Source organism: Coenobita brevimanus, chromosome 28, assembly GCF_032717465.1.
Source record: "Coenobita brevimanus isolate Jiangsu-jjx chromosome 28, ASM3271746v2, whole genome shotgun sequence".
Classification (NCBI taxonomy): domain Eukaryota; kingdom Metazoa; phylum Arthropoda; class Malacostraca; order Decapoda; family Coenobitidae; genus Coenobita; species Coenobita brevimanus.
In genome coordinates this window covers 8,924,932-8,951,627 of record NC_136981.1, presented here as the reverse complement: position 1 = coordinate 8,951,627, position 26,696 = coordinate 8,924,932, and the positions used below count along the sequence as shown (strand labels likewise).

Sequence of the window (26,696 nt, the reverse complement as noted above, 5' to 3'; positions counted from 1 at the left end):
GTGTACAGGTCAGCTCCACTGCCAGGTTTGACAAACATTCCTCAGCTCCCTCCCTATCTCCAGAAAAGTGGATGGTGAACTGCAGGAGGAAGGCAGCTTGAGCCCACAGTTCAATGGGTTCACATTTCAGATGTGCCTGAGGACAATACTACGTATGTTATGTGCTGCTGGTGCAGGATTTGTGCATTACACTGACAAAACATAATAAATATTACCTGTGGTGCTGCCAGCCAGTTGGGCACAGCCTGGGGCATTCCAACAGACAGGTACTTGTATACTGTACAATTGTGATACGTGCTGGAGTGAACCCATTTTCACTGTCCTCTTCTCCCTCATTGCTGCAGCCTTCAGATGACCCCAATGACCTGGATGATGCAGAAGAAGGTTTTGCTTGATGACGAGGATGACATATTGGTTGATGCTGCCGACGATGAGGGTGATGGTCCGCCAACTAGCACATGCACCAGCTGAGCAGAACAGCCACTTACCTAAGTGCACAGCTCTGGAAGTGTTGGGAAAGATACAGTGTATGACAAATGAAGAAATAACTACATCAATTTATCCCAACTCTTATTCACCCATCACATTAAATAAGTAAACTGAAGTGTCAAAGAAAGTGTAAAGTGATGCATGCAAGTACCATCCATCATCCAATCCTACATTGCCCAATGAGGCGCGTGGGATCCCAGAGCTAGGCAAGTTGGTCCTGACATTTAAGATAGAGTCCCCAGCCTCATTCATACATAAAAGATTTTCAAGTTAGGAAAGAAAATGAATAAACACCAAGATTATTATAATGAATGAATACAAAGATTATTACAGTGATTGAACACCAAGATTATTACAGTTAATGAACACCAAGATTATTAGCTACAATGAATGAACACCAAGATTATTATAATGAATGAACACAAAAATTATTACAATGAATGAACACCAAAATTATTACAATGAATGAACACCAAGATTATTGCAATGAATGAACACCAAGATTACGAATAAAGTTTGCATACAAGTACATACGAGATTTTCACGTAAGGATAGGAAATGGATGACGAACTGTACAGACTGAATGTGCAAGGGACAACCCCAGTAAGAAGACCACATGTGTCTGCCACAGCTTACCAAGTGACACACCTTAATGGTGAAACGTGCAGCTGGATCAGTTGTAAATAAAGATGCTGGCAGGTTAGCAGCAGCAGCAGCAAGGTGAGGGGTGTTGGTTCTGGTATAGGGGTGGCAGCCATCTCAAAAGTTTAACTGCTACACCTGCCCCAGATCTCAGTAGCCAAGCCAGGATGTCCCAGCTGGTGTGGCCTCAGGTCAAGGTGACAGGACAGTAATGGTGGTCAGGGGTGTCTGCTTCCAGGGTCACCGTGGATAGTTTACTCAATTAACGAAGATGCATTTTTTTTCCCATTGGAGGGAACAATCTTGCGGACTTCCAGTTTTTGGTTCCTTTTTCCATGAAAAAAAAAAAAAATACTCCAGTCATCCTCAGAAGACCCTCATAGGCCACATATGGTTGGAGTAACTTAACTCACCAGACCATGATGATGATGATGACGACGACGATGACAAAGGTGATTATGATGGTGAAAATTGGCTGCAGGTATCAGGAATGATCTATAATACAGGTAATATTCAGCTGAGATTCAGACTACAAGTAGATGGACTAATGAATCCTAGATATACAGGGTGAGGGTGGCTATTTGTCTTCCCCTGAGCAGTATTATATGAGCAGTAAAACACAACCATCCCTCAGATGTAAACCCAATCCAGTATTACCCCATCAGGAGTGCAGGGGTCCAGACCCATGATGGTGCTCTTACCCACTCTCCTTTTGCACTGGGGCCACAACACCAGCATGCTCCCTTTCTGTGTGGCCTTCTTTAAAAGGACTGTTTGCTGAGGGGATACCCTTACCCAGTGGCACAGAAACAATCATGTGACTCAAGCACCTTATTACAGCAACGACCCTCACCTCCCTCCCTATCCCCTAAAAGGGGGATGGTGGAAAAGTGTGTCAATTTTGGCTTGTAGGCTAGGGGGTTCACATTCAGAGAAAAATTATGGCAGCAAGAGACAAGAGAAACCAAGAAACCTCGGAAATGGCTTAAAGGCACTCACTCTGGACAGCATCGTTCACCTTGACCAGGAAAATGCCATCAGTTGAAAGGAAAACTTAGGAGCAGCACAAGTCCGAACCAGAGCATGATGAGATAGGAATATATTTTGTCCGTACATATCCTAGACAGCAGCACTACAGACAACAATAAACTCTGCAAATGAAGCAGGCTCATAATCACCATGCAGTAACTCCCTATCACTTAAGTTCTGTGCAAGATGTTGGTCTCATCAGCAGGCAGCAGCTCACTGACAATGCAAAGGCTGGAAAGGCTCCAATGAAGCCTCTAGGGAGGAGCCTTCAGGAGCTTTGAGAAAAAAGAGCCTGAGGATCATGTTGTGTCGTCAACAGAGGTACAATCAAAATCGAGGCCAAGAGATGCAGACTCACCAACACAGCTACCTGCCACATAAGGATCAAAACGGGAGGGAAATCTGCCATCAAAGACAAGAACAAACATTCATCCCCTGTCCCCACCAACAATGGAGTCCAAGGGGGATTAAACAACAGGGCCCATATTTATAAAAAGCCATACCACTATGCTTTTGTCAAACACCTAGAAAACGGCAAATTTCTCCCATAACTTCGTCGGAATCCATCATATGGTGTTATGACTTGCCATAAATGCTTCAGTTTTGTCATAAGTTTGCAGCCTAACTAGATCTGGTGGTGGAGGTGTCTTATGAGTGCACATGCCTAATCATGACAATTAAAACGGCCAAACCAAAACTTCCCCTGCATCAGCCAAAATGTCTTTGTAACAGAAAAAAAATGTTCTCAATGTTTTTATGATGAGGGCATAATGATTAGGACAAAAAGTTATGACTTTTTCATTGCTGTGACTGCTTTATGTTCAGCTGTTGACATTTTATTAATATAGGCCTAGGAGTTGAAGCACCTCTTAGCCTCAAGGGTAGCAGAGTATACCCAGGTAACCCACAACCAACAGGTGCTAAGAGCCAATGGAATGCTTGGCTATGTGGTGCCTGCTTGACCCTAGCCAAAACTGACTAGCCAGTTGATTTGAGTGGACTTCAACAAGCATCCATTTAGCAAGATCAGCCAACCAAAGAGGTGTGTTGCTAGCCAAAGGCCACAGCATACAGCATCACTCAAGCACCAGGCTAAGCATCACTTTAGCATCACAGGATGCCATGCACAGCAAACATTTGGGGCACGGACCATCCACTCACTCAATGTAGTGCTGCTCTCGGGTGTCTGCCCTGTCCTCTCCTCCATCCTTCTTTCCTTCCATCTTCTTCTGTCTTTCTTTCCTCATCTTTCTGCCTGCGGGTGACTTTACACTCCCTCTTCTGTCTTTCATTCCTTTATTCTTTCCTCTTCCTTCTGTCTGTGGGTGACTCTACACTGAGTGACAAGCCAAATGGTTTCCTGTACACCAGGAAACCATTTATAATGCTGAGTGGTAACCATATAACCAAATTTTGGTGCCTGGTGGTTTAGTGGGTATTTATTGTGCTCCAATCGGATTAAGCCGGTGAAGGTTTATTAAGGGGTGAATGGGGTTTATTGCTCACGTAATGCGACTCAGAGATGAGGGAGGCTGGTCACTCTCATCTTAAATGTCAGACCAACTGCCTAGCCCCAGGCTCCTACACTCCTCATGGGGCAATGTAGAATTGGATGATGGATAGATGGATGGATGGAACATCCCTGCCCCAAATGACAAGGGAAGGGAAAATCATCAACAATAGCATGCCCCTTCCTCTGGTGATGAAGGAGGGGCAGTAAGTCCATGAAACCAATGGCCTGGCGGCCTTTCTGGAAGGCAGTTTAAATATATTTCACAAATAATGTAACTACTATAACTGATAATGAGAAGTAACTTTCAAACTACGAGGAGATCAACATCGGAGTAATGAGGGGAAAATCATGTATCATAAGAAAATCAAGATTTGAATGGACACATTCTTATAAATTACTGGTTTAATCACTACTAGACCCAAGATATTGCTCAGTAAGAAGCAATTTGTAACTTGTCACTGACTTGTTTGAACTGTGAGGCTGCATAAAGTATCTTACCAGACACTACTTCTGTATTTTGTGCAAGTCACACAAGGAGACTAGAAAGGGTCTGGAACTGCATGCTAGGAACCACCTGTATTTGTACTGGCATAGGGTTGTGAATGACCTGCTGCCACTATCTGTGCTGCAAGCAGCATTGTACTGTACCTCCAAAAGTATAACAGGGGAGGACATTACACAGAGAACTCCTAGTTTGGAGACCTCTTTTTATACTTTATTCCTGAAGGTTCCAGATGATTTTACTCAGTTCAGTAGAGCACCTTAGTAGTGCAGGTTCAACTGAACCCCTGTTCTGTAACCACTTTAGCCACTTCTTCCTCATTTCCTCCATTGCTCTCTTAACCTCATCATCCCACCATGCCGTACCTTTCTTCTTTGTCATTACTCTTGCCACACCACACAGTGCTTCAGCATTTCTAACTAAGCAATCCCTATATGCATTCCACAGGCTGTCCAGATCAATTTCATCCCAATTTACTGATTCTAACTCCTCCTTTCTCAGATGAAAAAAAAAAAAAACAGCCTACAGTGTCTGTTGATTCATCAAGTTCCATCCCTTTCCTGGAAGGAAGGCAGTCAGGATACCTCTTCACATGCATACTTGTTGTCCAGTGTTAACTCCTGGTACCTAAGGATTTCACTCTCATCTTAGTCTTGTCAACTCTTAATGATATAAACTATGAATAGACTTTTCAAACAACAAGGACTACCGGTATATTTTTCAAACTGGAGGGGTTATATGTAGCATTAATAAACCCCTGCAAGTTGAGGGGCCTTTTTGTGAGTTAAAATAATAAAAAAAGTAAAAAAATAAATCATCATTCATCACCATCCGGACCTCCTTTCCCATCCTAGGGCAGGGTGAGGAGTAGCAATGTCCAGACAGCCAAAGTTTGCTCAATCCAATGGGCCATGCTTCCATTCACTGGTCTTTCAAGCCTCTGGAATCCTGGCTGTATCTGATACGCCAAAAACATTCACCACATTCTGCAGCTTCACATAAACGTATCCAACAGAGTCAATCCAGACACTGTCATGTTAAAATGGGGTACCAAATCCCTGATCATGCACTTCTCACAACAGTAGTAGACTGTAGCACCAATTGAGCAGGGCAGTACTCCCAAGGTGGATGGAAAGCTGATGATAGGGAGAGCTGGAGCTCCCGTTTCATCAGCCCTCGGGACTAGGTCCCGACCATCCCCCTTTGCTGAACTTTTTCAGTGTCTCAGTAACACAGAGAGTAGGCCAGCATGCTCTCCAGTACAAGTTTCTCTAACTATCAACACCAAACTACATGCACATTACACACCACACTTCCTTTTCAAAATTTAAAAAGAAAAAATGGCATCAAATAACATAGCCTCGAAGTCCCCAGGGGGGGGGACCATAAATGTCCCCACCTTCTGACCCTCTCCCGGTGCCGACTCAAGATGCCTGGAACCACTGTCTGACTCTCTTTTTCTTCATTTCTGCAACATTCGTGGCCTTTCCTCTAACTTTCGCTCTGTTGAGCACCACCTCTCCTTCTCTAAACCTCACCTTCTTTTTCTAATTGAGACTCAGCTGTCTGAGGCAACTGACAGCAGACCCTTTTCTGTATCCTCCTACTGTCTCTATACTCATTTCAAAGCCAAAGGTGGCTGTTGTGTATATATACGCAACAACTTATCTTGCTCTCGTGTTCCTGAACTTGATTCTTCTGAATTCTCTACACTCTGGCTTCGGCTTTCCTGTCATTCTCTTACTAGATATATCTGTGCTGTTTACTTATCTCCTGATTCTACTGACTATCAAAAATTCTTTGACTATCTTACTTCTACGATGGAGCACATTCTATCCATTTCTTCTTTCTCTGAAATCTCCATTCTAGGAGATTTCAATGTTCACCACCACCTTTGGCTCTCCTCTCCTTTCACTGATCCACCTGGTGAACAAGCCTACATCTTTTCTATCCTTAATGACCTAGAGCAGCTTGTACTGCACCCTACCCGTATCCCTGATCGCCTTGGAGAGTGTTCCAACATACTTGACCTCTTCCTTACAACTAATCCTTCTGCTTACACTGTTAATCTTTTCTCTCCGTTGGGCTCCTCTGATCACAACCTTATCACCTAAACCTGTCCTATCGCTCCAGTACGGCCTGCGGACCCTCCAAAGAAACGTCGTCTGTGGCACTTTGGAGCTGCGGACTGGGAGGCCCTCAGGCAGTATTTCTTTGATTTTCCCTGGAATGATTATTGCTTCTGTGGCTGGAAGCCATCTGGGTGTGCCTTGCGCATTACAGAGGTTATTCTTTCGGGCATGGAAGCATACATTCCTTTCTCATATCCTTTGACTAATGCACGAAAGCCTTGGTTTAATCATGCTTGTTCTAATGCTGTCCGCAACAAGGAGAGGGCCTATAAAAGGTACCGGAGCCAACCCACCCCTGAATCACATCTTTTATATGTTTCTGCCCGGAATCGTGCTAAGTCTGTTCTTCGCTCTGCTAAAAATAATTTCATCCGTACTAAGTGCTCTCAACTCTCTAACTCGAATTCTTCCTGCTCCTTCTGGCACCTCGCCAAAAACCTTTCTAACAACTTTACCTCATCATCCTTCCCTCCTCTTTTCTACTCTGATGGCTCTGTAGCTATTTCTTCTACTGATAAAGCAGATCTCTTCGCTCAGACTTTCTCCTCCAATTCCACCTTAGACGATTCCGGTGCTGTTCCTCCATCACTTCCCCCCTCTGACTTCTTCATGGCTGACATTAAAATTTCTTCAGCTGATGTATTTTCTGCTGTCACAGGCCTCAATACTAATAAGGCATATGGGCCTGATGGAGTCCCTCCTGTTGTTTTCAAGAACTGTGCTTCTGTGCTTACACCCTGCCTAGGCAAACTCTTTCGCCTTTGTCTGTCAACTTGTACCTTTCCTTCTTGCTGGAAGTTTGCTCTCATTCAGCCAGTCCCAAAGAAGGGTGACCATTCCCAACCCTCTAACTATTGTCCAATTGCTTTAACATTCGGTATCTCAAAAGTTTTCGAGTCTGTTCTTAATAGAAAAATTTTAAAGCATCTTTCCTATCACAACCTTCTTTCTGATCGTCAGTATGGGTTCCGACAGGGACGCTCCACCGGCGATCTTCTCACCTACCTTTCAGACTCCTGGTCATCCTCCTTTCGGGACTTTGGCGAAAGCTTTGCCATTGCACTTGACATCTTTAAGGCTTTCGATCGAGTCTGGCATAAATCTTTAATTTCCAAACTGCCCTCTTACAGTTTCTATCCTTCTATCTGTGCCTTCATCTCTAGATTCCTTTCTGGTCATTCTACAGCCGCTGTTGTAGACGGCCATCGTTCTTCTCCTAGATCTATTAACAGTGGTGTTCCTCAGGGCTCTGTCCTATCACCAACTCTCTTCCTTTTATTCATCAATGACCTTCTAAGCTGTACATCTAACCCTATCCACTCATACGCTGATGACTCCACCCTTCACCTTTCCATTCAATTCCCGCAACGTCCATCTCAGCAGTTACTTCAACAAACAAGGGATGTGGCTATGGCACACCTAATGTCTGACTTGGCTCATATCTCTAACTGGGGTAAAAATAATATGGTTGTTTTTAATGCATCAAAGACTTAGTTTTTGCACCTAACAACCCGACAAAATCTTCCACAGGTATACCCACTAATGTTTGATAATATTCAGCTTAATCCGGCATCATCCTTGAACATGCTTGGGGTTTCATTTACTTGGGACTTGTCTTGGAAAGATCATATTACATCTCTTGTAAAATCTGCTTCCAAGAGATTGGGTGTGCTAAGCCGACTCCATTCCTTCTTTACCCCTGCACAATTGTTGACTCTATACAGGGGTTTTATCCGCCCCTGTGTAGAGTACAACTCTCATGTGTGGGGAGGCTCCCCACATACAACTCTTCTCAATAGGGTGGAGTCAAAGGCTTTTTGCCTCATTAACTCTCCTCTTCTTACTGACTCCCTTCAACCTTTGTCTCTTCGCCGCACTGTTGCATCTTTATCTCTTTTCTATCGCTACTTCAATGGTCACTGCTGCTCTGAACTGTCTGCATGCATTCCTCCACCCCTACAACGGGCGCATAGCACCCGTCTAGCAGCAAACTCTCATCCCTTTACTGTCCAACTCTCTAATGCAAGAGTTAACCGTTACTCCCAGTCCTTCATTTATGCAACAGGTCAACTCTGGAACTGTCTCCCTCTGTCTGTATTTCCTACTTCCTATGATCTCCAGTTTTTCAAACGCAGTGTGTCCAGACATCTGGAAATGATCGGATCTTGAATTTGGCTCTCTCTTATAATTTGTTTTTCTCTTGGAAGGAATAGTTTTGCATGCTCATTGCCTTTGGTTCCTTCTTCCTCACATAAAAAAAAAAAAAAAAAAATCACCCAGCTAGCTCGATCTCTTGTCAGTACCTTAGCATCACCGATTTCCATATCTCACTTCCTCACACACACACATCCACCATATCCCTCCACCTTCTCCTTGGCCTACCACACCTCCTCTCTCCTTCAGTTACTCAGATATACCTATTTCACCACTCTATTGTTATCCATTCTCTCCATGTGACCATACCATCTCAGTATACTCTCTTCTATTCTGGTGTCCACAGACTTCCTCACTCCACATCTTTCATGAATCAGATTATTTCATATCCTACCCACTCTCTGTACTCCACATACAGTCCTCAGCAGTCCCATCTCCACTGTCTTCATGCTTGACTTTTCATTTTCATGCCACACCACAGTCTCACATACATACCGTATGTTAAAGTTGCCATAAATACTCCTTCATGGAGGCCTCACACAGATGCAGCACTCAAGCCTCTGTTTCTTATCAAGGCCTTCATAGCACAAGGTACTTCTCTTCCTTGCGTCACTGTACCCAGATATTTGAACTCTCTCACCAATTCCAGTCTCTCTCCATTCACTGTAACATCATACTGGGAGTCACCTTCTCTCTCAATAACCATTGCTTTTACTCTTTTCTACATTTACTCTCAAGGCAGATGCCCACAGACATCAGCAAAACACTGCACAAGTCTACCAAATTCTTGCCCTCCACTACTGCTAAGAATGGGACACATTCAAGTGGTGGCATCGATATACCTGGATAGCCAACCTGTCTGGTTATACAAATGCCCCTCAACTATTTCCCTACATTCCAAAAGGAGGATGGTGGACTGCAGGAGAAGGGAAACTTAAGATCGAGTCCACCAAGTTATGTTCCAGATGAACTTGGGGCTATAAGTACTACACTACTCCTATACTACTACTATACCTAGGTACTGGCTTCTTTGAACTGAAGGGGTCTGATAGTAGCCTTCATTAACTTCCTTCCTAACAGGAGGCTCTCATAAGCTGAACAAAATTACCTGGAGACATCAAGAATGGAGAAAATGAGGACATTGTCGGGCCTACATGGTCAAAGAAGCTTCCCTTCAGTTCTGTGGTGTCATTTTTACTAATTCCGGTTAGATAACTTTATTTCAGTTTGTGGGAGATGTCTTCAAGTGAAAGGGTTGATGAAAGCTGTATCTAATCCCTAGACTTCAAAAAATGTGCAAATAAAGGTGTCTGGCGATTGCAAGAACAAAATCAGAAATACGTTGCCAGGGTGAATGGTAATTTGATATAATTTTGAAGTATAGTGCTACAGAGGGATGCCTTCAAGTGGTGACACTGATGATGTATATCCATGCAAAAACATCCCTGAATCCCTCTTCCATCACCTGAGAGTGGGATGGTGCACTGTAGGTGAAGGGCAACTTCACCCTGCAGCCCATAGAGTTTCTGTACATATGAGCCTTGGGTAATAACAACATTCTCCAAACAAGGGCTGTAACTAACATATTAGGGATATGTTACAGTGAAAGGTTTTCAGCTGGTCAACCTGAGAACAAGACATTGCCACAACACAACATTCTTATGGACATCCCTGTCTTGTCTTACCCCTTCAATACCATGTGTTGTACTGCTTTAGTAATGCTGCTTCCATACAATTTTATTCAACTTGGAAATTACCACATAACTATATGGGTTAATGAAGACCAAGACTAATTTCTCCAGTTTCAAGTGTTTTTTAAAGCTGAGTAATTGGAAGAAAGCATGAATAAAATTTAATACCAGTATATACCATGAGATTGAATGGATTAAGACCATTAACAAAAAATTATAAACTGACACTGCAGTTTACTGTAAAAACTAACAGGACAAATACTTGTCAAGGTACATTACACAAAAACATTCAATGAATGGGTAAAAAATGAATAAAGTGGGCAAAAGGAGCCACATCAAAATCGTTTGACCATAATATAACAAAAGACCACAACAAATCCTAGAAGCCTAAAACAATGCTAAAGAAATTATTACAGAATATTCTGGGTGCTGTATTGGACCCAAGCTGTGAAGAGGAAGCTGACCTCTTCTAATTATATAGTTGTCAACCAACTCTGCTATTACTAACTTTCAATGAAGTTACCAGTATGCCAATGATTAAACTGTATACCTCAGTACAGTACAAACTCTCAAATCCGAAATGTTTGGGTCTAGAGGCTTTATAGAAAGGGTAATAATTTGGAAAGCAGAATGATGATCATGAGAAAATCAAGCAAAAACAGCCTACAGTACTAAGAACAGTAAATGCAATGAAGTACCTTGTATTTGTTATATGTCATCTGTTGCTACACTTCTCCAAAAATAAACTTCAGCGCTGATTGTGTGCAGACAGATGATATCAACACCTCCCTGTTGCATGAAAAAATAGTTTGGAAAATGGAGGTTTGGATTTAGGAGGCTGAACTGCATTGTAAATTTACACTACTAGCTACTAATAAAATACAAACAAAAAACAGTAGCTACAATATTAATACCCATCCATCCATCATCCACTCCTACAAAGCCTCCTCTTCTTTTCAGACATTATATAAAAGTTTCTTATATAATGGAAGCTTCAGTAACACAAAAGCTGGATAACAAACAATCAACTACAAAAATTGCTCTTTAATCTCATCAGTTACACAAATATAGTTCAGGAATGGTTTGAACATAACCTCAGTTATCATTAACAAATATACAGTAGTGTGAATTATTCTAGGGCATTTAATAAGTAAAATTACTGATATTAATCCACAATGATTTCTATTACACTTTTGGCTGATTAAAATACAGGTGAAATAACTGAACCACTATACAGTACAGGGTGGTTCATATACAGTAAAACCTCGATATAACGGACTTCGACAGACCAGAATTCGCTTTTATCGGAATCAGAGAGCCACTGGACTAAATTCTTAATACAATATACTGGAATAAGACTGATAAAGCCAGAAGCAGTCCAGACTGCCTGACCTTTTCAGCTATCCTCACCATAATAAGGTAAATAAAATGCATATTTATCAGTGTACAGTACAGTATCATTATGTATAATATACCATATTATTACTGTAGTGAATGTATTATGCAGTACAGGAAGGTCCGAAGATACGAGCAGTTGGGTTCCATTTGGCATAGTCGTATAAAGAATTCTCGTATAAAGAAACACGTAACTAATGCCAAAACACTGGTTGGGGTAAAGGACCCCGTCAAAGGCAAGTTTTCAAGCTAAAATATACGATACCACACGCAACAAACATATCTATATTACTGAACTGTAGAGAAAGCAACCTGAAAGAGCAACTAGAATGCAAACAACATGACTGCACATTAAATAATGAATTGTTGAACAGAGAATGAAAGTAATGCAAGTATAAATGGCTGGGAGAAGGAGGGTGGTGAGAAGAGAGGAAGAAATCAGTAGGATGGAATTTGTGGAAGCAATGAAGAAAGTTAAAATGGGGAAAACCCCAGGAATTGATGAAGTGTGTGGTGAAATGCTGAAACACAGGGGAGAGATAGTAGTACAATGGATGTGGAAGATGTGCAGATTGGCCCAGGAGGAAGGTAGGGTCCCGGGGGATTGGAAGTCAGGTGTAATTACTCACATGTACAAAGGAAAAGGGGAAAAAGACATATGTGATATTCATAGGGGCATTTGTCTTAGTCAAATAGGAAAAGTATATGGTAGGATACTTACTGACTGGGAAATAACAGAGGAAGTAGTTAAAGAACAGGGAGGTTTTAGGAAGGGAAGAGGTTGTGCAGATCAGATATTCATTCTTAGATCCTTAGTGGAAAAGTTCTAGAGAAGGGAAAGTTGTATGCGGCCTTCATGGATTTGGAGAAAGCATATGACAGGGTGGCTAGACAAGGATTGTGGAAAGTATTAAGAATATAAGGAGCTGATGGGAAGTTGTTGAAGGCCGTGAAGAGTATGTACGTGAGTGCTAAGGCTGCAATGCGTGTGGATAGTGAACTGAGTGAATTTTTCTATATGAAGGTTGGATTGAAACAAGGATGTCTCATGTCTCCATGGTTGTTCAATCTGTATATGGATGGGGTTATAAAGGAGATACGAGGTAGGGCAGTGGATGTTGGAGTGGCCCTAGTGAGAGAAGGCAGTGTTTGGAAATTCCCTCCACTGTTGTCTGCAGATGATACTGTGTTGTTAAGTGAAGACGAAGGGGAGCTGCAAGCAGTGGCATCATTTCAGTTTTCCTTGGGGGAGGGGGGGGCACAGGCTATTTAGGAGGCCCCCCTACTCCCACCTCCACACATGGGTGGGGTGGCAAGCAAGCATTTTGAAGCCACATGCAAGGCTATATTTAGGGAATTAAAGCAGTATACTGTATATATTTCTTTATTTAACCAATTACTTCCTGACACACACACTAATGGATATTCTAGCATTGGCAAACGTTCAAACTTTTAACTCCAACTTCGAACCACAAAATAAAATAGAACCATACTTTCGTGTACAATTCTATGTTAATTTTAATTTTTGTAAAGCATAAATGCCACTTAAAGGTCTGTGATTTTGATTTTGTCACACAGATTTTGTAAATAAAAATGCTTACTTGGTTCTGATGCCACCCTGCCGCCCCCCTAGTGTCCCCGTTTTCCTCACAGTCTCACGGTACCTCACTGTCCCCCTGGATCTTTCTGGACCACTTCCCACTTTGGGAACCACTGATCTAAATGAACTTCTAAGTCTCCTACCTACAGGTATTTTTTTTTTTTATAATGAATGGAGGAAGGAAAAACAAAGGGGAAAAAAATAAGTCCATGTGCCTAAAGGCATCATCCAATCATGAAATACTTATAACAATTGGATTTAAATTTGAGTAGATTAAATGTATGTACTTCCCAAGATGAATAAAAGCTTTTAATGATAGCCAGAATACAATAAAAAAGGCAGCTCGATACTGAATTTAACTGAACAGCGGGCTAGGAACATATTTTCACTGACCTCCTTTAATATACCTAGTTAATTATTATGATTATTACACACACACACACACACAAATGGTCCTGACGAAATTTCAGGTTGGGTGCCACAAGAATGTGCAGAAGAGTTAAGCAGACCAATATACTTAATATTCAAGGAATCCTTATATCAAGGTCAATTACCCGATATTTGGAAGAAAGCATTGTTCCCCTATTCAAGAAACGGAATAGACAGAATCCACTCAACTATCAACCAGTATCACTGACCAGTGTTGTAAGATACTGGAAAAGCTGATAAGAAGAGTTTGGGTAAACCATCTAGAAGGACACAATATGATAACAGAAAGGCAGTTCGGTTTTAGAAAGGGAAAATCATGTGTTACTAATCTATTAAGCTACTATGATAGTTACAGAAACATTACAGAAAAGAGAAGGATGGATGGACAGTATCTATCTATTTAGGTTTCAAGAAAACATTTGACAGAGTACTGCACCAAAGACTTTTATGGAAACTGTACCATCAAGGAGGTGTCCAAGGCAACCTGTACTGTTGGATGCAGGATTTTCTCAGAAAGAGGGAAATGAGAACAGTATTAAGGGGAAATTACTCATCATGGATGGGACTGGAGTGTATTGGTGTTGTGATGAGGAGAGGTAGATTGAGGTGGTTTGGACATGTGGAGAGGATGGGGGATGATAGTTGGGTGAGGAAGGTGAGAAGTGTTAATATTGGGGGTGGGGTTATGAGGGGTAGACCGAGAAAGACATGGGATGAGGTCATTAAGTGTGACCTCAGGGTTAAGGGACTGAACAGGGAGGCTGCAATGGATCGTGCAGCGTGGAGAGCCGCCATTAGGTGACCAAGGCCGACACATGCAAGCATGTTGGAGCCTTTAAAAACGAAAACGAATGGAGGGAAGTGACTAGCGAAGTTCCACAGGGCTCAGTGCTGGCACCAATTATTAGTATATATAAATGACATGGATAGTAACACTGGAAATGGAAGCCATCAAAATATGTTTGTGGATGATGCAAAAATACAAAGGAAAATTAATTATGTTATTAATATATATAAATGACATAGACATTAACACTGGAAATAGAAGCCATCTAAATATGTTTGCAGATGATGCAAAAATACAAAGGAAAATTACTAACAGATTCTTGCAAAGAGCTGCAAGAGGAATTAAATAAGCTTCATGAATGGAGCAGTAAATGGCAAATGGAATTTAATGTGATGTGTCATGTATTATGCTTGGTGAAAGTGAGAAAAGACCAGAGTGGGATTATAAGATAGGAAAATCAACCTACACATATCAGGAAGGGAGAAGGACCTTGGAGTGATTCTCAGTAACAGACTATCTCCAGTTGACCACACCAGTGAGAAGGTATATAACATGTATACATTGCTTGCTAATATGAGAATACCGTTCACATATATAAATGAAGACATGCTAAGAAAGATAAGAACATCATTCATCAGACCAGCCCTGGAGAATGCATCAGTAGTCTGGAATCCTTATCTCAAAAAATCATAGATATGATTGAAAAAGTACAAAAGGCAGCTACAAGACGGGTACCAACCTTAAGGGATCTAAGCTACGAAGAAAGACCAGAAAAACTGAATCTACCAACACTACAGGAGAGAAGGAAAAGAGGAGACATGATTATGCTGTATAAATGCATCTCAGGGAAAGAGAAAATAGACATAAATGAATGTATAACCTATGGGGAAGCAGCAGCAAGAGGACACGGCAAAAAATTACATAAAAAGAGAGACGATAAAGATGTAAGGAAATTCAGTTTCCCAAACAGGGCAATTGAACAGTGGAATGCACTATGATATGAAATAGTTTGTGCCAAAACAAATAATAAATTTAAGTATATGTATGATAAAAAGGGTTTAATACACGGGACAGTAAAAGCTTGACTCATTCCTGTAAAGATACAATTAGGTAAGAAGTTAGGTGAGAACACACGCACACACACACACACACACACACACACACACACACACACACACACACACACACACACACACACACACACAATATATTTCACTCAAAACGGATTAAGGCTAAATACAAATTATTTTTAATTTCAGGGTGTTAACTTTATTTTTTTTTCATTAACTGTAGTTGATTTGGGGGTCCCATAAGAAAGTTTGGGGGGGGGGGAGCACCCTTCACTGTGATTGTGGGTGTGTGTAAGAAATGGAATCTAAAGGTAAATGTAGGGAAGAGTAAAGTTATGGTCGTCGAGAGAAATGAAGTCAGTGAACGTACAGTGAGGCTGGATGAGGAGGAAATGGAAAATGTGAGTGTGTTTAAGTACTTGGGTAGTGTGATGAGTAAGGATGGAAGTTTAGAGGGTGAACTGCTTGAAAGGGTGCAACTGGGAAGAAAGCTTGTTGGTTCCTTGAAAGCAGTGATAAGAAACAGGGAAACTCCATGGAAGTGAAAAAGTTATTACATGACAGTATTGTGATACCAACTCTAACATATGGAAGTGAAGCTTGGACCTTGTTGGAAGGGCACAAGTCAAGAGTGAGAGCAGTGGAAATGAGTTATTTGAAAGGAGCATGTGAAGTCACACGGAGAGACTGACTGACAAAGGAAGAAGAGAAGAAGCGTTGTGGTGTGGATGTTGATGTGATAAGAAGTGTTAGGAGAAACACACTGAGGAGAGGATGGAGAGTGGGAGACTGAGGAGGAGAGTGTATGTGAGTGAGGTGGAGGGGGAGGGGGAGGCCAAGGATGAGATGGAGGGATGGAGTGGAGAGGTATATGAGAGAGGGGGGGGTGCGAGCTGGGAGCAGGGCAATGAAATGGCAGGGGACAGGGTGACATGGAGGCAATTTGTTTGTAGCCATCCCTTACAGGATTGACGTGTCTCGCGGGCACATTAATTAAACACATGAAACATGTATAACACTCATCTATAGGTAGCAATGTTGTGTTGGAGGTAGGAAGATGGCGGTCGCCAGCTGAGCAGGTGTGCCAGATTCCCAAACCCATATTATCGTACCCGGCACGTTAAAATTATCGCTTTTTTATCAAAACTATGACACTCATAAATAATGGCATTTCTTCACATAAATTGGTAATTACTGTGGAATTAATATATTTACATGTTGAGTGACTAATTAACGTTATTGAATTTGTTTAGCTGTTAAGTACCTACCAGATTATAATACAGTACTGGTTATCACAAGAGTTACTACATTCTACTGTTGTGCTAGTCTTACAGTAGACTTTTTAATTTTGCAATCCCCAATTTGTTTTACAGAATATGAAATTATGAAAGTTATCACATTATCGCAAAGTGTACCAAAATATCACATTTTGCAATAATTATTGCACATCTGGCAACACTGCAGCTGAGCAGTCCCACTATTTCTATTCGAGGTTGAGAGAAAATGGCGGTGACTACGTTTGTTGGGATGACTGAGTTAGAATCCTCCCACCTCGTCCCAGACTGAATGTCGTATCATTGGACTTTCAAGACTGTATAATGAAAATAGTCCCTAATTTACCCATCAGTTTCTCGTATATCGAGTGGTCGTATAACGGGACCTACCTCTACAGTACAGTACTGCAATGGTGGTGAAAACAGTTTAAAAACCGTTGTTATGATCCGGACTAATGTCTGATACATTGGAAAAAGTCTGGGGTAGCAGGGGGAACTTTTATCGGAATTCTCTTTCTTCGGAATTGCTTGGGTCCAAGTTAGTTAGTTATTGTGAGATTTTACTGTATAACACTCCTCTTCCACTCCACCACGTGATTTCTCAAGTGTTGTGGAGAAGGCTCAGTCTGCATCACCAGCAACTATCTTGTATTATTTATTCATTCCTACTCCCATTGCCACACCCACACCAGCAGACTGTGTCATCACTAGACACACAAGATACTGACAGGTGAGTTTCTACACATTTTTTTTTTTTTTACCAGGCAAAAATGTACTTAACAGGATGGTGATGATTGACTGAATACAACGAGTCCAAATAACATCATTGTATTTCAAATAATATACCGTGTAATGTGAATTAAAACTTATTTACGGACTCAAATTTCTCCCTCAGATATATGCTGCATTCAGCCAATCATCAGAAACTGTCAAGTGCATCTTTGCCTTAATCAAAAAAATTGAGTGTAGTTGAGTGCTATTAATGGACTACCCTGAACAATACCATAAAAGAAGACATGATATACTGTATATACTGTAAAGGTATCAATGGGTATTATTAAAATTTCAATCCCATATGCAATTTACATTTGTTATATGACCACTATAAATTACTATTTCTACAAGCACAACAATAAATTTCAAATTCTGAATAACTCTCAACAAATTATCAATGGAGTGGCCACCATACGTCAACTACCAGTACTGTACAACTCTGTCAACAATCAAACCGAATGGATCCAGTGCTAAGCAAAACTGACAACAGTCTTGCATAATAATATAAAAATACATTACGACTAACTACATTAGCTCGGCCATATAGTTTTTTCAACAATAAATTTATGTTCAACAAATATAGCACAAAGATAGAATACAAGAGAAAACAATAAAAAATATTTAACACTATTGCTACTACAAATACCAGTGATCATGCTGACTTCTCAACTCCAGACGTCTGATGAATAGCGTTTCTGATTAATCATCTTCTTGACATAGGCCTCGGCTTCTGAGTGACTCATGCCACCATTATTCTCACAGATTTTAATGATGAGGGCATGGACATCACGAGCCATGCTCTTGGCATCTCTGGAAAGCAGGCATGATGTTAATGATATGGCAATAACAATGTGGTATATTAATCATCATCATCGTCATCATCCTGACCTCCTTTCCCACCCCGAGGTAGGGTTGGTAGGGTCCAGAGAGCCACAAAAAAATTTATACAATGAATTACTAATCAAACTTTGCCCAACTGAATGAACCTCACTCCCATTCACTCACAACTCAAGCGGCCACAATCTTGGCTCCTAATGATGGGTCAAAAAACTTCTGCACCTAGCTTCTTCACTATCTTTACTCCCTGAAAAATTCAAGCTGAAGAATAATCTATGCAAAAGCCAAACAAAACAAATACTAGTAGGTTACTTTCCATAACCCAATTTCAGAGCTGGGCACCTCCGCAATCACTTTCGCATTCCGCAACTTCCGCAACAGTGGATCGCATTACAGTAATCACTCCAATATCCGACGTAATAGAGCCATAGGTAGGTCCGGATATTGGTTCTGTCCGGATATTGGGCCCCAGCTTATGGACTTGTACTTATGGACCCTAACTCAGAGAAACACCTATACAACTCCCTCTGGACATGCATAGCACCTATTTAAGACCCAAATCACACCAATAAGGCACATAAATGACTGAAATAAATGCAAAAGAAACATAAAATGAGGGTTTAGAAGTAGGTTCATAGAATAATAAACATTCTGGTGACTGGCTCCTGGACTGGTACTTATGGACCCTAACCTAGCCTAACTCAGAAAAACACCTTCCTACTGCACATGCCTAGCTCCTAACACCCTATTCACACCAATAAAGGACATTAAAGAGTGAAATGAGGTAAGTATAGTATGGAAAAAAGTACAGTTTGAAACATTCTTATGTCCGAATAGTGGGGATGTTCGGATATTGGGCGTCCGGATATTAGAGTGATTACTGTATTTCAGCTGCAGAATTGCAATTGCGGTAAACTTGTCCAAAACTTGCAGTACTGTGCTGGGGAAGTACTTTCGCAATCACAATCCTGTCCGCAATCTCCCACGTGGCGGTCAGTGTCAGTTAGTACAGGCAACAGCATGACTCATGAATATCACGCTTGAACAGGATTCCCAGCTAGCTGAGGCAGCAGGCAAGGCATGGCTGCATCAGTCAGCATTAGGGATGGGCGATACCAGGAGAAATTATTTGATACGATACGATATAAGCCAGCATGGCAGTAAATTTTGTGGCACACATAGCTAATCATGCACAGCTGTGGCGTATGAGTGTGAAGAAGTGTCAAGTGTCGACTCCTGAACTTGAACTTCTGAGTCAGTGAGGACTCTTGAGAAGTGGTCTGAGTGAAGTTATGAATGGAGTCACTAGCGAGTGACTGTCACAGTGGGAAATTAATGTCATAAATAGATTATAAATACGATAATTCACTATATTACCAATTGATTTACCCCATTTGTGCACTTTGTATTGAAAATTGTGAAACTGGATTGCAGCTGCGGTACTGAGGTAGCAGAACTGCACATTCCAAGTTTACTGTGGAACTGCATTAGCAGAAGGTAAGGGTCAGAGGTTGTGGAATTGCGATTGCAGAGTTGAATTTTAGATTGTGGTGCGCAGCTCTGCCCAATTTACACATTTGTTAAAACAGCAACAGACAATCCCATACTAACCCCTCTTAAAGATGTGACCCTGAGACCAGACTGTCATAGTCCAGAACATTTAAAGGCAGATGTCCAGCCTACTTCCCTTGGTGATATTAAATCAATACCTCTGGTAACACAATTATTTCAGCTAGGGTGGGGGGGGAAAAAAAAAAAAAAAAAAAAAAAAAAGGTGCTATAACTGTACAAGAAAACCAATATAAAGGCCTAAATTCCTTCTGGTCACTCAGTCAGTCACCACTTTAAATCTCTTTATGTTTATCAAAATGTAACCTGAACACTGTGCTAATGCACACATGTTGTAACAATGTACTGTATGCATACACACACACACCAACACTGAAACCAACTACTACTTACACATTTACAGCATTACTCGCAAAATGGGTCATAATATTTGTCACTATCCTACCTGAAACCAAGCTAAATAACAATGCATTACTTGATGTATTAGTGTAAATAATTGAAAAACCTCTGGTCACTTCTTGGAGAATAAATCTATGCAAGACCGTTAATGCAAGTGTGGCATGGACTCACAAAATCATCCAAGCCTAGCATCACACTAACAGGGTCCCATCAACAAACACCCACACACACACCAACACCACTAATGACTTACCCACACACATAGAGATGGCCATTCTCTTTGCCGATGATACGCCACACTTCTTCCTGGTTCTGTTCCAGCAGGTGCGTCACATAGACCTTGTGGGGCTGGTCACGGCTGAATGCTACATACAGCTGTGTTGACACAAATCATACAGGTAGGACAGTATCTAAAGTATACTCCCTTCACTCTAATGATGCTCTTAACACTTTTGCTACCTCCAAGCAATTTCATACATGTTAGAAGATTTTCAAACTGAAAGCCAGATTTGATCAGCTTACCAAAGACTTCTCAGACTGATGAGTTAAATAACATTCTGATTACATGTTAAATGTATTCATTGTAGGTTTGCAAATATTTAACTGAATACATACAAAGTACATTTACAATGAAAAACACTGGAAATTCAATGTACACTCGCGCCAAAAACTATCGGTGCATCGTGGGTCCGATGCCATCCAAAATAATTCGATCATGTGGCAGTGGCAGACCGTTAATACCTGTACTGTATATACAGGATTATAACAATTACTGCCATTCCCTACTCACTATGGAGGACACAAGAGGTATTTGAAATAGCATTCATCTGTCGTCTGGGATGCCTGCGTGTGGGAGGACAGAACCGCAATTTACAGATACCTTTGTTCCATGTGTCATAATATTTAACACATATTCTGCACCGATACTTTCTGGTGTGAGTGTACATTCCAAGTATATAATTTCAGAGAGAGAGAGAGAGAGACTGATTTACCTTAATGAGACCAGCATCACTGTGCTGTGTGAGTTCTTCTTCATAGAGGTAATCGTTGGCCTTGTTGCGGCAGCCAAAGTACAGCACTGTCTCTCCTACTTCCTTCCCTTTGGTGGATAGTGATACCAATATGTTACTAAGCCATTCACTCAACATTATCAAAAACATTAACCTATTTCCCATTATTTCATCATTCATCATCTAATCCAGTGTTGCCCCATAAGGAGCACAGATGCCTAGGGCTAGGCAAGTTGGTCCTGACATTTAAGAAGAGAGTGACCAGCCTCACTCATCCCTGCGTGGCATTACATGAGCAATAAACCCCAACTACCCCTTGGATATAACCTGCACTGGCTCAATCTGACTGCAGTGTCTTAATTACCCACTAAACCACCAGGCACCATAATCTGGTTATATGGTTACCACTCAGTACAGTAAATGGTTTCCTGGTGTACAGGACACCATTTGGCTTGTCACTCAGTGTAGAGTCACCCATAAACAGAAGGAAGAGGAAAGAATGAAGGAAAGAAAGACCGAAGAGACCTACAAAAGAGAAACAAAATAGATGATGATGTCAAAATATGAAAAGTGAAATAAGCCATTTGGTGCACCTATTCAATCCTCCTGAAACCTTCAGGTTCCATTGCACAAGCTTTAACATCTTATCACTTTCAAACTAAAATACATGCACAATCAGTATGTCACTAGTAGTAATAAGCAGGCTAAAGGCAAAACATAGACCCAATTACAGAAACTAGGCACAGCACCAGTATTTGAATAACAAAACACTGGACATGAAAAAAATAAACTACTACTATGCATTCTTAAATTACCGTATTTCAATCATAGTTTGGTAGCTGAACCACACACTGATTTGTTTCACTGATTTCATACAGCATGATTCGTATCAAGTTTGCTCTGTCATAGATTATGAGGATGTCTCTCAACAAAAATACAATCAACTGCACACATCAGGTACAGAAAGACCTCACTTATATTACCTCTCTTCAAGAACAAGCACTGAAAAATATATGTATGTATATATCTAAAAAATAAAAAAAATAAAAATAAATAAAAAATAATAATCCTCCTCCTCATCATCATCATCCAGACCTCCTTACCCACCCTAGGGCAGGGTGAGGAGTAGCAACATCCAGAGAGCCTAAGTTTGCCCACTCCAATAGGTCACACTTTCATTCACTCATCATTCAAGCCCACAGAATCCTGGCTCCATCAGACAGGCCAAAAAATTTTCACTACATTCTGTAACTTCACATATACCTATCTAACAGAGTCAATCCGAACGCTGTCACATTAGAATGGGGTACCAAATCCCTGGTTATGAGCTTCACACAAAAATCATCCAACCATCTCGAACTCTTCTCAGTCCCTTAGCCTCACCAACTTCCATACCTCTCTTCCTCAAACACTCATCCGCCATATCCCTCCACCTTCTTCTTGGCCTGCCTCACCTCCTCCCTCTTCAAATTCACTCAGATATACCTATTTCACCACACTATTGTCATCCTTTCTCTCCACATGATTCTCGGTAAACTCTCTTCGATTTTAATGTCCACAGACTTCCTCACTCCGCATCTTTCACGAATCACATCATTCCGTATCCTATCCACTCTGTACTCCACATACATTCCTAAGCAGTCCCATCTTCACTACTCTTACTCGTGACTTTTCATTTTCATGCCACACCATAGTCTCACATCTGTATGTTAAAGTTGGCCCAAATACTCCTTCATGGAGGCCTTGCACAGCTGCAACACTCAAGCCTCTGTTTTTTATCAAGGCCTTCACAGCACCAGCTACTTTCCTTCCTTGGGTCACTCTACTTTCCAATACTTTTGCACATTTTCTTCTCTTTTCTATCATTCTACCCAAGTATTTGAACTCTCTCACCAATTCCAGTCTCTCTCCACTCATTGTAACATCACACTGGGAGTCACCTTCTCTCTCAATAATCATCACTTTACTCTTTTCTACATTTACTCTCAAGGCACGATGCTCACAGACATCTACAAAACTCTGCACTAGTCTATCAAGGCACGATGCTCACAGACACCTACAAAACTCTGCACTAGTCTACCAAGCTCTTGTCCACCATCTGCAAGCTGCACTGCATCATCAGAACACAACAAATTACAGATATTCCATCCATCACCATTCATTACGAAGGCCATCCCTCTCTCCTTTACTTGTGTTTTTACTTCTCATCACCCCATCCATATATATATATATATATATATATATATATTGAACAACCATGGGGACATCACACAACCTTGTCGCACGCCCACACTAATTGTGAACCCATCGCTTAGATGCCAGTTTACCCTTACATGTGCCTCACTACCATCATAAAAACTCTTGATGGCACCTAGCAGCTTACTATCTACACTGTACATGCGCAAAACTTTCCACAATCCTTCTCTATTTTGTCATATGCTTTTTCCAGATCCATAAATGCCATAAACACCTCATGGTCCTTCTCACAAGCCTTCTCCACTATCTGTATTACTGCAAAATTTTTGATCCCCAAATCCTCTGCCACTCCTGAAACACCCCGTTCATCACTCACTAGGATAACTGATCTACTTTCTCTAAAATAATCCTTCCATATACCTTCCCTACCATACTCAATAGACTTCTGCCACAATAATTCTTGCACTCACTCCGCTCACCTTTATTTTTGTACAGGGGTACAGTCACTGCCTCTCTCCATTCTACTGGCACAGTTTCACTCATCCATGCCTTCTTACATGGCTCCAACAAGCATTTCACTCCAAACCCTCCACTAAACTTAATCATCTCTGCATACACCTCATCAACACCAGCTGCTTTCCAATTTCTAGCCACTTCATAGCGTTCTTCACTTCTGTGAGTGTCATGTTTCCTGGCACTGCAATCCGTCTCTGTACACCCCCAAAACCAATCATGTTAACAATCACTTTGCTCTCTCCATTCCCAGTCATCATACTTGCAAAATGTTCATTCCATCTGGTCCCTACTTCAGCCCCATGGGTTTATAATCTACCACTTACATCCTTCACACTTTAACATTTCTTTCCACTGTCACTTCTACACTTCCACACCTCTTTCCAGACTAACTTCCTATTTTCAGAGTAATTTGCATTCATTTTTCTTCCTACTTCATAATTTACCTCCTCCTTTTTTCTCTTCACTAGTCTCTTTACACGCTTCTTGATCTCAATACATCATCATCATCATCATCATCATCATCATAATAATAATAATAATAAAAATGATAATAATAACAATAATAATAATCATGACTCCACTAACTTTACTGAGCACTAACAACAATGGCAAACAATAAGCGAGAACCAACAATGCTTACCCTCTTCCTTGTGCAGGCTACGGTCCTGGATGAAACCTCTGAATGGTGCAATGCCTGTACCTGGACCAATCATCAGCACTGGCACTTGTGGTTTACTGGGTAATCTGGAAAAAAAAAAATAAATAAATAATAATAATAATAATAATAATTACCCCTAGTACTATATCTTAGGTGAAACAGAAGACTTAGTAGCAACTCTTCCTCAGTCTAGGGAGTAAACTGTAGCACCAGTTGAGCAGAGCAGTACTCCCAAGGTGAATGGAAAGCTGATGATGCGGAGAGCTGGAGCTCCCATTTCATCAGCCCTCAGGACTAGTTCCTGACCATCCCCCTTTGCTGTACTTTTTCAGTGTTTTCAGAAACACAGAAAGTAGGTCAGCATACTCTCCAATACAAGTTTCTCTAACTGTCAACACCAAACTACATGCACATTACACACTACACTTTCTATTCAAAATTCAAACCCAAATGGCATCTACTGTAACAACCAAGCCTTAGATTCCATAAATGCCCCCAACATCCGCCCCTCTCCCGGTGACAACTCAACGAGTTGCCTGGAACCACCGTGTGACTGACTGACTTCATTTCTGCAACATTCACAGCCTTTCATCCAACTTTCTGTTGAGCACCACCTCTCCTCCTCTAATCCTCAACTTCTCTTCCTAACTGAAACTCAGCTGTCTGAGACAACTGATAGCAAACCTCCTACTATCTCTATACTCATTTCAAAGCCAAAGGTGGCTGTGGCATCTACGTACGTAACGACTTATCTTGCTCTTGTGTTCCAGAACTTGATTCTTCTGAAATCTCTACTCTCTGGCTTTGGCTTTCCTGTCATTCTCTGACTAAATATATCTGTGCTGTCTACTTATCCTCTGATTCTACTGACTATGAAAAATTCTTCGACTATCTTACTTCTATGATGGAACACATCCTACCTGTTTCTCCTATCTGTGAAATGTCCATTCTAGGAGATTTCAATGTTCACCACCACCTTTGGCTCTCCCCTCCTTTCACTGATCCACCTGGTGAACAAGCTCGTATCTTTTCTATCCTTAATGACCCAGTGCAGCTTGTACAGCACCCTACTCATATCCCTGACTGCCTTGAAGAAAGTTCCAACATAATTGGCCTCTTCCTTACTACTAATCCTTCTGCTTACGCTGTTAATCTTTCCTCCCCATCAGGCTTCTCCAATCACAACTTTTTTAGTTTAACCTGTCCTATCACTCCAGTACGGCCTGTGGACCCTCCAAAGAAACGTTTGTTGTGGCCCTTTGGAGCTGCTGATTGAAAGGCCCTTAAGCAGTACTTCTTTGATTTTCCCTGGAGAGATTACACTCAAACCTCGATTTAAGGGACTAAATGGGGAATCAACTTGTCCCTTACTTGAAAATGTCCATTGTTTTACCACATATAAAGACAATCTTATTATGAAATGCAATGATTGTTTCATTTATCTTACTTATTTATATCCATCCATCCATCCATCATCCAATTCTACATTGCCCCATGAGGAGCGTAGGAGCCCAGGGCTAGGCAGTTGGTCTCGACATTTAAGATGAGGGTGACCAGCCTCACTCATCCCTGAGTGGCATTACATGAGCAATCAACCCCAACCATCCCTTGGATATAAACCTTCACCGGCTCAATCCAACTGGAGTGCAATAAATACCCACTAAACCACCAGGTGCCAAAATTTGGCTATATGGTTACCACCCAGCATAGTAAATGGTTTCCTGGTGTACAGAAAACCATTTGGCTTGTCACTCAGTGTAGAGTCGCCCACAGGCAGAAGGAAAAGGAAAGAATGAAGGAAATAAAGACAGAAGAGGGACTGTAAAGGCACCTGTAGACAGAGGAACAAGGAAAGAAAGAAGGAAAGAAAGACAGAAGAGGATGGAAGGAAAGAAGGATGGAAGAGAGGAAAGGGAAGACACCCGAGAGCAGCACTACATCGAGTGAGTGGATGGTGAGCACCCCCAACTACCACAAACTTATTTATATGATTATGAATATTACGTGCGGGTACTGTATAAAGAAACATA

The 26,696-nt window shown here is 41.3% G+C and overlaps 1 protein-coding gene across 2 annotated transcripts in view; it reads right to left on the bottom strand.

Annotated features, from left to right (window-relative positions):
• Positions 1–17,753: 17,753 nt before the first annotated feature.
• Cpr (Cytochrome P450 reductase) overlaps positions 17,754–26,696 on the bottom strand; it is a 37,817-nt gene continuing 28,874 nt past the window's right edge. For both annotated transcript variants that reach the window (XM_080268505.1, XM_080268504.1), the window contains exons 11-14: positions 24,649–24,752; positions 21,279–21,385; positions 20,540–20,661; positions 17,754–18,291 (exon numbers count right to left, since the gene is read on the bottom strand). In XM_080268505.1, coding sequence (XP_080124631.1) covers positions 18,147–18,291; positions 20,540–20,661; positions 21,279–21,385; positions 24,649–24,752 — 478 coding nt within the window. In that variant the 3' untranslated portion in view covers positions 17,754–18,146. The remainder of the gene's footprint in view (positions 18,292–20,539; positions 20,662–21,278; positions 21,386–24,648; positions 24,753–26,696) is intronic.